Source organism: Macaca mulatta, chromosome 17, assembly GCF_049350105.2.
Source record: "Macaca mulatta isolate MMU2019108-1 chromosome 17, T2T-MMU8v2.0, whole genome shotgun sequence".
In the NCBI taxonomy this organism is placed as follows: Eukaryota; Metazoa; Chordata; class Mammalia; order Primates; family Cercopithecidae; genus Macaca; species Macaca mulatta.
This window is the reverse complement of record NC_133422.1, coordinates 82,366,079-82,379,789: the sequence shown is the minus strand read 5'-3', so window position 1 is coordinate 82,379,789 and position 13,711 is coordinate 82,366,079. Positions and strand designations below refer to the sequence as shown.

The window sequence follows — 13,711 nt, the reverse complement described above, 5'->3', positions numbered from 1 at the left end:
ATTTTGAAGTGAAGATTTAAAGTAGATATTAAAACAGAGGATTTAAATAAATTTGATAGCTATAAGTCTTTCACTATTAGAATTTTCAGAGTGATACACCCTTTTGACTTTGGATGTTAATATAGCAAAAAATATTCTATGTTTATAAAGTTAAAAAGCAGAATTTTTGTGGATAATTTATGAAAATATATTATTACAGGTGAGATAAATTTATTGGTCAAGTTTTCATTTTTATATATCGATTTTTATATTTAGTATTTAAAACTAGTCTGCATGACGCTGATAAACTTCTCATGTATGAAACATGCTAGTCAGAGTATTATAGTATCCTAAAAGAAATTTGCTAATCAATGAACCTGGGGTTACTGACATGCTTCAGATTTTATTTCAATAGGCAGGTACTAAATTGAAAATATGCAGAAATTTTGGTTTCAATATCCATTATTATGTATTGTTTTTAATGAAGTATACAAGATTTTTGAAAAGTGTGGTAGTTAAGAATGCTAGAAACGATCACTAGTGGTAGAAATTAATTTGTGAGTAAAAATCTAAAACATGTACATTCCAGAACACCAAAACCCACAGAATTTTGCTACTTGCATAAATATATATGAATATAAATATGATTCAATATTGAAGTATTATAATCAAGAAAGAATTGAACTTGTATGGTAATGTCTTGAAATAATTCTTTAAATATACGAATTGCAAATAAGCTTGTTTAATGTGGACCAGGTATAAATGAGTCTTCAAAATAAACCCACAACGTCATCTGTGCGTATTTTAAATTAAAATTAAAATCAACAACAAAAATGAAAAACATCCTTCAAAACAATGGTTCATAACTTCCACTTTTAGAAACATGAATTTTAAAGTATATATATGCTTATTTTATAATATAATATACAATATTTCTTCATGATTACTAATAAAGATGCCCAAAAAAAACCTCAGTGGAAGATTTCCGTTCAACATATCTCTGTGACTATTACTTGACTATTACTTTCTTCTATAAAATGACTTCCCTAATATCTAATAAAAATGTATCTGACATACTTAGCATTGTTGCGCAATATATCATAATGTTTTGTTTTGATCTTTCGTTTTGGTCTCTAAAAAATCAAATTATTTTATATTTGTATTATATCAATTTTCTATAAAATATTTCTAATTTAATCTTCAGAAGTTTTTTAGGAAATAGTCTAAATATCTCAAACTTGGAGTTAAATGTTGTTCTTTTAATACTAGCACAGTTTTTATAATACTAGTACAATTAACATGAGAAGTATTTGACCTGTGCCTAGTAAGCCATGGTCTGCTAAAACCAGAGGAAGAAATAAAAAGTACTGTATTATTGTCACATTCAAAAATTTTACTGCATCAAATTTTCTGTCCCCAAACTAACATTCCTAAAACATTAAAATAAAAAGTATAATCTGAAATCCTTGAAAATATTAAAATATAAAAAATTTGGGGAAAATGTGTGTGTAATGACTCCTCGATAATCCATCTATTTTTGTATGTCATATACATGCTACATATATTCGTGGAAATATATATGGTTATAGAAAGGCATTACATGGAATTGAAATTAATAATTATAATGTACAGTTGTTATATCAATGGATATAAAGTTTATGAGGATATAGATGTTAGATAATTATTTTTAGGCACATGACTAATGTCTATCCAACTACTTTAATTTTATTCTCATGTATTTATTTGCAATAGTGGAGAATCTCAAAGGGTTTGTGAAACTTATGCATAATTACAACTGTTAATATAGTAACAGTTTATACTTTTGCAACATTTTATTCTCTTTGAAAATTAATTAACTGTGCCTGGTTCTATTATTTAAATCTGTTGCTTTGATGTTTCTAGTTCCTTTTTCTTAGTGTAAAATTTATTCTTAAAAGTAGTCATTCCAGGTATCTTGCATGCCTGCAAATACCTTAATTTGGAGCCGTCTGAAAAGTGCAAGAAGAGCACATTTCCAAATGAATTGACAGAATATTTGTGATCTGCTGTACTATCAGTAATCTGGAGTCGTGTGACTTTGGGAACCATTGATGGAACTCTTGAAATTATATAGCCAGCTTTTGGCATTTCAAACTAGGACTAAACTATTTTCACTCTTTCCTTTAGCTTATTGAAAAATAATGAAGAAAAAAGATAAAAAGAGAGAAAGAAGGAGGGAAGGAGGAGATGCAAGGAAACAAGAAATAATAGAATGCAAAAAGAAAATAATAAATATTAATTTGAATATTTTGCCAACAAAACAAGCTATTAACACACATGTAATTAATACGTAAGGCCAGAAACTGAGATCTTGGATTAAATTCTTAAATTGTAACTTTTTTCACAGTACATGTGGATGTTCTCATTATAAACTAGTTTGATTTTCTTACTAGTATTGAACAGTGGTGAGGAACAGACATGAGTTCCCAGGAAATTTTTCAAAATTTTCCACTTTTCATGTGTAAAGGTGATAATCTGGACTGAAGAGAAGACATGTTCCAAGTCGGCTATCTATGCTAAGGTGGTTTAACTTATAACTTCAATCAATAGTTTAGCTGTAAATGATTTTTTTATATTAGCATACAAATTATCTACATTTTCTTGGAAAATGTTTATTTTCTCTTATATAATTTAAGTATTTATGTCATAATCACATAGACATTGAAATAATATTTTGTAATATCTACCTGGAAATATATGAGATTTATGCAACATATTAAATCGAACAAGCACAAATAATAAGCTTAATTTGCACCCAAAATTTAATTGATGCCTGAAACATTATAGATTTTGTTCCCCAAAATTCTGTGAAGATAATTTGCAGGGTTTCTTACTCCAGTCATATACTACTGATATGCTCAGTCTAATTATCTACTCAGTGAACAACTTAAATCAACAAAAAATCAAACATTCAACACTATACCACCTATATTCTAATGTGTAAGTTAGTGTATTGGCAGGAAGCCATTGGTAGGAGGAAAAAAATTCATTTTTTAATTCTGTGCAGTTTCATGATTCTGAGATAAGGAACATTTTTTCACATTTATGAAAGGATGAATTTACTTTTATCCTCTTAATACAGTAGGAAAATATACAAATTAAGGGTAACTTTTAAAAATCGATCTATAAATGTTATTTTCAAGATTAAAATAAGATATTGGACATCTTAGGAAGGGTAAAGATAGAAATGAACTACCTAAAGGGAGTATATGTGACAAAAATATGTAAAATGATGCTGGTTTTACAATAAAATTTTGCAAATCTTTGAAAAAATGTATACATCACTGAACTTTCTTTGAAAGTTAGTTATATTGTCCAGAACTGTCATTAATTTTATGTAATTCTTATCTTTTTGTTTTATGCATCAATTAAGAAATAAAAGTAAGTTACATGGAGGATTCCACTTTACATTTATATTTTATAATTTATAAAACTGTCATACCTATATATAAGGTTGAGGAAGTGATATTGACATTAAAAAAATAAATGCCTGCCGCTGTGAATAACAATCTCAATTGTGAAGTCAAATGCTAATTCCTTTTTCTTTTCTAATCCTGGATCTAATATACAGGAGGTAGATGAAGAGCAAGCAATGCACTTTTCTTCATGATAATACCATGGCATTATTGAGCTTATTCCTTTCCCCTTTAAAAAAAAATTTAGAAAGGAAAATGTTGCAAAGAATATGAATAGCTTACTGTACTTGGTCAATGTAGCATTACAATTTTTTTTAATCCTCGGGGAAACTGGTACCACCTGTTCAATCTGAATTCAAGTAGTTACTGTCAATTTTCTCATGGGTGAATGCTGCCTCTTTGTGGCAGAATGCCATGGAAATTGTTCTTTAAACACAAAGTTCATGAACGGCCCTTGATATTGTACAAATTCCAGGTGAGGTTATTGGGAGATCCACCTATAGCAATGAGGCACATAACTGAAACATTTCTTATCCTTAAATTATAGTCTAAACTCACTAGAAAACCTTATTCAAAGATGATGAGGTCATATCCACCAACATTTTGAGCATTTAGAATACTGATCAACTTTAGATAAGGAATCCATCATAATTGTTGAAGGTAGTTTTACACAAGTTAAAAATATGAAAACTATGGAAAACTGTAGACTGAATAAATAATACTGATATGACAAGTACATCATATTAAGAGAAAAGTGAATATGCAATATATTACTTACCATGCACCACGTAGCAGATGAATACTTCAGTAAGGAAACAGTTACATCATTGAAAATATAATAAACACATTAAGTGACACATTTAGAAAACCATACTTCCCTGAACCAACAAAGGCATACATTACATATATATGTAATATATGTTATATATATATATATATGTATACTTTAAATTTTTGCTGATTAGGGGAAAAACATTTTGTATTAGGAATAAAGTTTAGGAACTACTTCCTAAATTGTTAATGGTGGAGATTCTATCAATCACACATAGGTAAGTATTTTGCACCTTAAATAATCATTACTTCCATCCCTCATATTTGACATAGTTATCAAGTGTTTATTCAGAAACTATTTAAAAAATTACATGTGCTGGGATACATATGAGACTGTAACAACAGTAGCCCCATCTTACAGAGATCCTGTTTGTCATTATCATCATTGCTTGCTGCCCACAGGGATAAAGACATCGTATAGAGACTTGTACAGTCCATGATTTGGTCTTCTGAGGTGCCAGTACATGTGGATCTGTACAAATGCAACTGGGTTTGGTTAAACAGTCGAAAATCGGCTACAATAGTAGTCAAATCAACATGTCATTTTGGTTCACTAATAAAAATAACTTTCAAATCTTTTCTAATAAAACCCAAAACTTTCACACAATTCACACTGGAATGGCCCAATTAATTGCCCTTTTTTTTTTTTTAATGCATTGGGATACAATCAGATCTTTCTTCTTAAAAAAAAATACAGATTCAATTGGGTGGGTTGCATTGGCTTTTAAAGATTTTGCCATTAAATTCTCCACATTTTTAATGATTGAAAATGCCTTCCTGATACCACGTCAGTTTTAGAAATGCAGATCCTAATACAGTGCGACACCTCTGCAAAATCATAGGCTAAAGTGAAGGAAAGAGGAATGCTAAATGTGCATATAAAAATAGGTGCTACAATAAAATATTTGTATATCTCATCAATAAGTTATTTTGACTAATCAATTATGGATCATATAGCTCTGTAATTTTAATGATTTGTCCACATCTATGGTGATCCTTTACAGGATCACAACATTTTTTTAAATTCAAATGTCCAGAATGCATACAAACACATCCTTTAAAAACAAAGAAAAGGAATGAGAAGGGAGGGGAGGGAAGGAGAGAAGGAGAGGGGCGGAAAAAGAGAACAAATTTCCTATTAAAGTTGGGGTGTGCTAATTTCTCCACAAAAGCCAGTTAGACCCACCCATGGCTTAAAAGGGGAGAAACGGAGGTGGGGCGGGAGAAGGGGGGAGGAAGCAAAAGAGGAAGAGTAGAATCTATGCTCTGCCATCATCCACCATTCTTAGCACTTCCGACCACTACAAAAACGACTGCGGCCTTTCACAAATCACCCGCGCAGCAAATTGCCCTCCTTAAAGCCCTTCTCCACACCTGCCCCACACGCAAGAAGAGAAAGTGATGTGCCCAGTTTACACAAATGTTTCCCACGTGTAAATTTTAAAGGAAATTGCACACCCTTTTCGTATCTTCCACCGAAGCTGAGAAATCCCGTGCCAAGGCACTTCACCCTAAACGTTGAAACAACACAATTAATCAAATGTGTTCACCGTGTGTGTCAGCTTGCTTGTTTGTTTTAAATGCAAAAGCTCCAAGGGAGTTTCTTTGCTTTTAGAACTGGCTAAATGTGGTCTGTTTTTCCAGCACTTCGAGGTAGTCCGGCTCAACGTTTAGTTTTGCTTTTAACTCCAGATATTCGTTCCGGTTGGGTTCTACAAAGACAGCACTCGGGGGGCTGTAGAGCACCGGTTCCCGTAGCCTGCTGTCCCCTGCCCCCGGATGCAAATACTGATGGGGGCGTCTCAGGTCATAGTTGGGGGAGAAAGTGTAAGCAGCGGGGCTGCACGGGAATTTGGGATATTCCGGGAGGCTATTGCCGGCGGGGGTGGTGGAGCAGTGTTTGTCTGGTTCTAAAATGCCCCTGTAAAAGCGGTCGGCGTCCTGCACCGGCGACAGCAGGTCCTCCCGGGGCTCGATGGTGCTGACGCTGTAGGCGGGGCTCCGCAAGTGGTGGCTTTCCCGCCTCTCCTCCTCCCCGGGCTGCAGCTGCAGCTGCGGCGGGGGCTGCTGCTGTGGCTGCTGCGGTGGCGGCGGCGGCTGCTGCTGCTGCTGCAGGTGGTGGTTGCTGCTGTAGGTGACCTTGAGCTCGTGCAGGTCTTTGTAATCCTCTACGGAGTTGCCCTCTCGGGAGCGGTAAATGGGGTTTTTGCACATGTGGCCCAGTGGGTGGGGGATGTATTCATACACGTGGCCCGCGGGCGTCTTCACCTTGGGCAGCGCGGGCCCGCGGTGATGCACGTGCGCGTGTGGGTGGCCGCCCGCACCGCCGCCGCCGCCGTACACGCTGTACTGCATGTTGAAGGAACTCACGTCGGAGTTGTTGGTGCTGGTGTGGTCGCTCTGGTTCTTCTTCCTGCGCTTCATGACCAGCACGAAGAGCCCAGCGGCCACGAAGACTGACATGATGAAAACCAGCAGGAGGCTGAGGATTAACACAGACAAGGGCACCGACGACGCCCCTCCGCCTGCGCCCAAGCCCGCGGGGGCCCCGGTGCTGTTCAACCGGACCGCAGGAGTCACCGCGCTGGTCCTCGCAGGGACCTGGATGGAGGAGGGTGTGGGCGTGGAAACCACTACATCTGAATAGTCAGGGCACAGCAGCTCCGACTTAATGGAGCGCATGTCTGTCTCAGCGAATTTCTTGGGCGCCTTACAGATCACCTCGTCCACTAGGACGCCCACTTTGAGCTGCTCCACCCACAACTTCATGCCCACAATGTCGCAGGTACAATCCCAAGGGTTGTCGTGGAGGTCGATTTGGATGAGTGACTTCAGCTGGTCCAAAACTCCACTCACCGGCAAGGAGGTGAAGTGATTACTCCTCAGGTTTAGCCTGAGGAGGGTCAGGCCAGAGAAGACGCCCGAGGGCATGGCCTGCAGGAGGTTGTTATTCAAGAATAGCAGCTGGAGGTTTGGGACCGGGTCAAAAGTTCCAGACTGAATCTCGCGAATGAGATTGTACTGGAGGAAGAGATACTGCAGGCTCTGCAGGCCATAGAATAACTCCGGGCTTAGCCTCTCGATCCTATTGCCATTCAGGTACAGGCGCCTCAGGTTGGTGAGATCCCCGAAAGCGCGGTCCTGTATCATCGAGATGCGGTTGTTCCCCAGGTGCAGGAGGTCCAGCCCCGTGGCCTCCAGGAAGTCTGTCCTGCGCACGACAGCGATATAGTTCTCTGTCAGATACATTTTCTTGGGGTTGTAGGGCTTGGGCTGCAGTTCAGCGATGCTCTCGATCTTTCGCTCCTGGCAGTTTACGTTGAGGCCCAGATCAGAGATCTGCAGGTTGCAAGTGCACGCGGTGGGACACTCCAAAGGCACCGGGGATTTGGTCTGATAGGCGATGCTGGGGCCATAGTTGCTGTAGCCCAAGTCCTTGGAGGGCTGCCGAGAGGTGGGGCGCACCCTGGGCTTGTTGGGTTGGCGGGTCCCCTTAGGGGGCTTCAAAGGGGGTTTGTAAACAGCAGAGGAAGAAGTGGCCACAGAATTCACTGAGGCCGGGGTGGTGTGTAAATACCCCGTGGTGCTCAAAGGCGTCTGCGGCCTCATCTCGTAGTCAGAAATAAGTCTCCTTGGGCACAGTTCCTGCTTGGATACTTCATCCAAGTCCCTGCCGTGTAAGCGGAAGGGGGTCTCACAAACCACATCCCCCACCAGGGCTGAGTAGGAGATGCTGTCCAACCAATCCTTTAGAGAGATCAGCTCACAAGAACAATTCCAAGGGTTTTCCTCCAGCTGTAGCTCCACAACTTTATCCATGTGCTGTAAGAGCCCCACGTAGGGCAGAAGTTTCAGCCTGTTCCCCCGGAGGTCCAAGTGCGTTAAGGGCACAAAACGGAAAAGATTGTTGGGTAAACTGGACAAAAGATTGTCATTGAGGATAAGCACCTGCAACAAATGCAGTTTCCCAAAAGCATTGGGTTCAATGACGCTGATGTAATTGTAATCGACCTGTAGGTACTCCAGGTTCTCCAAGCCAAGGAAGGTATCATCTCGCAGAAGTTCCAGTTTATTATTGTTCAGATGCAATCTCCTCAAACCCCGTAGCCCATGGAAAGCCCCGGTCTCAATGTCCTGGATAACATTGCTACCCAGATGCAAAATTGAAGCCCCAGTGTAATTGACAAACTCATTGGGATAGAGACGGTTCAAAAGGTTTCCGGACAACAAGAGGTGGTAGATTGGGAAACGGGGAGGGCTAATTTCAGAGAGACTGATGATCCCGCGGTTTTCACAGCTCACAGTTAAAATGCCGTCCTTTTCCTCACAAGGACATGCATTGTCACAGATTTCCCCATAATAATCGATGGTTTCTGCACAGGAAAGGACGAGAGATGTTACAGCAAACGCTAGAGTCTGCAGCATCCAGCTATGCATTTTTCTGTGAAGGTCCTGTTCCAAAGTTACTGGGGGGCAGCAAGTGTGCATTTTACCTCCTGTAAGGGAGAGAGAAAACAAGGAAACAACAGAATATGACAAAAATTTAAGGGATCAGTCAGAAAGTCTCTCTCTTAATATTATTACTCTAAAACCCAAAAGGAAGAGATATAAATGACACACACCCCCCAGTGAAACATTGACATTCTCCAGATTTTATTAAAATCTATTATACATTTTGATTTAAAGGTTGATTTCATTTTTTTTTTAATGAGAACACCACAAATATGCTGCTCCCTACAAGAAAAGAGCAGGTTAGATAAAGTCCCATTTTAGTTTTCTCTGCTCCCCCCTTTTCAAAACCAATCCATAAATATACATAAAATGGCTGTCAGTTCAGTTTCATGGTTCTAATTTAAGAAAAAAGAAGCACCATTTTACAAGGTTCCCCACCTCACCTATACCCAGCCCCCTCCCCCCTTTCTTTCTTTCAGAACCTCTTCAGGTTAACAGTTCACCATGAAGGTCTCTTATTTTCACAGAGAGGCAAGGAGCCAAGATACTTGGGGTATTTTAAACCATCGCTAGAAATGCCACGGTGGGAACCTAAAGGATACTTTTCAGAGGCAAAAAGGGTGTAATATAATGCATCAAAGGAGCCCCAAGAAGCTCTTAGATCACCAATTGTCTTCCGGAGCTTTGAGTAAGGAGAAAAAGGAGAACGCATTTGCTTTGATGGTGGACTTCACTACCACGCTATTAAGCACATCAGCGTCCTAATTGCATGCACGGTGCCACTTAGCAGCGCTTCCCTGAGAGCGCCCTGCGACCACTTCTCATTGATCATGTCAGCGACGCTACCAAACCGCATCTTTAAGCCACTGAAATAGTTCTGCACGACGGATTACAAAGAACTCAGCGAAGGTATCTGCAATCTCCGAATACCTCCTGATGCCTAGAGTTTAAAAAGGACGTTCCTACCGCTTACTGGGAATCAGTAAACCAAGGATCAGTGCCAAAGCCTCGCTTACCTTGGGCTCCGCGTCTATTTGCAACGGTAATAGCAAGGGTTGCACGGAACTACCACCTCGACAGCATCCCCATCTTTGGAGTTGCTTATTACATTTAATTGTTAACGCTCCCCTCTCTCCTTTTTTTAATCTCAGGGAAAGGACGCCTGGGTTGATTAAAAGGCAAAATAGAAAGGTGGGAGGGAGAACTGTAAGTGACTTAGGCCAGTTATTTAATATACGAATTTCATCTCCCACAGGAATCAATGTGACCCCCTCCCCCCCTTTTTTCTTGCTCTCTTTTTGTCCCCTTGAAGGCTTCCTTCCACTTCCTACTTCTGATCAACAGCAGCACTCTTAAAGGAAGGACATAAATGGAATGAGCGTGTGTGAGTGTGAGTGTGTGTGTGTGTGTGTGTGTGCGCGCGCGCGTGCACGCTGCGTTGGTTAATGGGGTGGGGGACATTTGATAGAAATGCTGGGCTCTAGGAACCTACGCCTTTTCTCTGGTCAACCTTGCCTTTGCCTCACTACCGAAGTCTAATATCAAATTGCAACTCCAAACTAAAGCCAAGATGTTTCCGAGACAGCGGTTTCAAGCCTGGAGACCTTGCTCCTGATCCCCAAGTCGACTCCAGCCCGCGTTATTAAACACCCCTGCATTCACACGCACATGTACCAATGTGCCTGCGAATCATTCACATGTGGCCACCCAGACGTGTCGAGACGAATCGGAACCATAGTGCATAAACCTCGCAAGTATCCCCGACCTCCCAACGCAACGGTAAACGTCTCCCGGCTTAAAAGCGGCAAAAACATCCCCAGTGAAAACAAAACGTTTACCTTGAAATTTCAGTTCTCCGCTGGATCAAATCCGCACATCCATTCAGCGAGGTTGGGTCCCCTCCCCCTCCCTCCCTGTGCTTCCCCGCCCCCATTCACCTCCCACCCCATCTGAAAGCCCATTGCAAATTCTGTCCAGCCAGTATTAAACTCCAGCGTTTACAACTTTAATTCAGTTCTAGTTAGCAAGGATCGAAGAGCTTCCTCTCAACCCACCCCCTTTCCCCTCCTCCTTGCTAGCAAAGGAGACCAAAAATTTGAGAAAATAAAGTTGAATGAGCCTGGGAAGGCTGACATTCTGACGGGGAAACGCACCTCCGATGGAAATTCGCGGGTGCGCTGAACATTCTCAGATTCTCAGATTTTTTTTTTTTTCCTGGAGGGCGGGGGCGGGGGGATTATTCATTTTCTCCCAGAGAATTTAGGTACTGGATCACCGCCCTGTACGTCCCCGCATTAAGCAGCATGGAGCCACTCGTACTGGAGCCCAGCACCCAGGCCGAACCGGAGGCTCCGGGCACAGCTGCTCAAGCGGCCGCCCAGGCAGAAGCACCCGGAGTTCCAGGACGCGAGGCTCCCCCTCCCCCACCCCGCCCCAAAGAGAAGGAAGGAAAAACGGAGGAAGAAGGGGAGGGAGGAGAGGGAAAGAAAGCCACCCCGCCACACACACACACACACACACACACACACACACACACACACACACACATACACACACACACACACACACAGACACACACACGAGAACCTCTTTTGCAAAGTAAAGGATAGACTTACCCCGTTTCACATCTCCAAGGCCCACTCATCATAGCCATCCTTTAAAAACACACACATACACAAAAACCCTCTTTGGGGTATGCATTGGGTTTCTCAAGCCCAGGCAGGGCGAGGTGACCGCGAGTAGCTGGGTCCCAGAGGCTGGAGGAAAGAGGCGCCCGGACGCCTCCAGCCCGGGGCCGCCGCCGCGGTGGCGACCGCGGGTTCCGGGGCTCCCCAAACGACTCTCCCCGGGTCTCTCCGCGGTAGTCGGAGCGGGCAGCAGGGTTGGGTGGGGGGAAGAGCGGGGGGCGATCTGGAGCGGCGGGATAGGAAGGCAGCGGGAGGGGGCGGCGGAGGTCCGGCTGGAGAGGCGCCTCTCGGTAGGGGCCGGGAGCCGGAGCCGGGCGGGGCGGGGAGGGGGAGCTGCTGGGAGGGGAGGCACGGAGCGGGAGGAGGGGGACGCGGAGAAGACTGCCTGGCACCGCCGGCCCAGCCAACGTGACGGTCAGCCCCGCCGAGCGCTCGCACCCGCTCACACTCATGATCACTCGCACACTTGCTCCAATCCGTGTTAAGGCGCGATCGCGGGGTCCCTGGCAGCCTTCGCTGCACCCTCCCCCAAGTGGGGTACTCACAGTTCCCATCTGCAAAGGGGGCAACTTTCTCCGACCCAGCTGTGGCCGCCGCCCCCTCCAGCCTCCTCCAGCTCCTCGCACCCTCGGGCCTGGGTTCGCGCCGGCCGGCCCTCCCCTCCCCCCTCGGCTCTCCTCGCGGTCTTCACCACATTCCCCCCTGGTCAGTGGCGCACGCCCGGGGACCAGCCAGAGGGAGCGGGTCGCGGGGGTGTGCATGCATCTCCCGCCTTCTTCTTGCAGCGCACACTGTACATGGTAGTGAGGGGGCGAGCGAAGGTGGCACCGGCCCCTCCGCTGCTCCAGCGAAGGCGGCGGCTGCAGCTCCTGCTCTGTCCTCCGCCCCCAGCGCAGCGGCGACCACCTCGTTGGGATCCCGCCGCCGGTGTCCCCGCGCCGAGCCAGCCGCCGCCGCGGCCCCTAATTAGTATTTGAGAGGCTCCCTCATCCTTTTGGCAGTTTCATCCCTCACGGTGTTTGCAGGTTTTTTTTTTTTTTTTTCTGTATCCCTTCCCCAGATGCGGCGCACAATCGTCATTATTTGGAACTCTCTATCACCGACATCCTTTGGGGTTTCTGGGGGAAGAGGAGGGGGGGGCGGGCAGGAACCGCGTCGTTCTATGCCTGTGGCTTGTCCTGGCAGCACGGTGGCTCTAAAAAAAAACTCCGAGAAAGTCGCGTCTTCCTCCCGGTCGCCGAGGAGGTGGCAACACGGAAAGCAACTCCGGGTCTCTGAGACAGCTGCTCCAGAGCGGGTGCAGGGCCCAGTCCAGTGCACTTGTTTATTGTCGCGCCTCTGGTGCGAGCCAAGCTGCAGCAGACATGGTGGGCCCGGGGCGAAGCGGGCGCTCGGTGGCCGATAGATGGCAGCCGAGGGCGAAGGCGTCCCTGGGCTAGGGCGGCGCAACCGGAGCCCCCTTGGATGTCACATTCTTGGGAGACAGAGGAGTCTTGGACCATGTGCGTAATACGAGCGTGGGACTGTGCAATTCTTGGATTGGGAAAGGGAGGAGTGGAAATAACCCCGGCGGTGCCAGGTTTGCTGGTGGTCAGGAACAGATGATTCCAGCCCAGGGCTGATCGCCTGCCTTCCTCCTGCAATTTAGAATGCGGCTGTCTCATGTACATACTGTTAAGGATCCTGGAAAAGGGAGTGGTTCCTCCTAGCTGCAAACAAGGGCGCTACTTTTCTTTTCTCTTTTTAATAGAATTACGTTTTATAGGTGTGTCTAGGCAACACAAGGGAATGTGAAAGACTGTCAGAGGGAATGTTTTTGAATACATTTGGTGTGTACTAAAAAGCTGGAAAACCCCTAAGTAAATGCAGTATCGATAGAAAGCGAGTTTCTTGAAGAGTCACCTGCTAAACTCTACTAGAGTCATCTCTACAGTAAGTATTCTTGGCTCTTTCCATGAAACCAGACACTTCCATCCCCAAAAGGGGGTCTTTACATTCATAAGACATGTTTTCAATGTTTGTAATATTAGACCTGCTGTTCATCAAAGCTATAAGAGAAAAGTTGATCATCATAAGTGACTCAGTGCAGACTGAGTGCACATGTGCCTGTTCCTTTGATAACTATGTAGTTAGTTTCTCCATGTAAATATATTTTACCCACTTTATTTTGGAAATAGTTGATATTGTTTTATTCTTAGTAATATTTGGGATAATACTGTATTATAATATTCTGGTTAATCATATTTAATATTAATATAGAGTCCGATAGTATGTCTATGTTCTGAGACGTATATATCTCTCAGGCGA

The 13,711-nt window shown here is 43.7% G+C and overlaps 1 protein-coding gene across 3 annotated transcripts; it reads right to left on the bottom strand.

Moving 5' to 3' along the window:
• Nucleotides 1–4,528: 4,528 nt before the first annotated feature.
• SLITRK5 (SLIT and NTRK like family member 5) lies at nt 4,529–12,800 on the bottom strand. 3 transcript variants are annotated; one of them, XM_015121197.3, is made up of 2 exons: nt 11,950–12,800; nt 4,529–8,761 (listed from the first exon to the last, which is right to left on the bottom strand). In XM_015121197.3, exon 2 carries the CDS (start codon nt 8,751–8,753, stop codon nt 5,877–5,879), a length of 2,877 nt encoding a protein of 958 aa, XP_014976683.1. In that variant the 5' UTR covers nt 8,754–8,761; nt 11,950–12,800; the 3' UTR covers nt 4,529–5,876.
• Nucleotides 12,801–13,711: the final 911 nt, after the last annotated feature.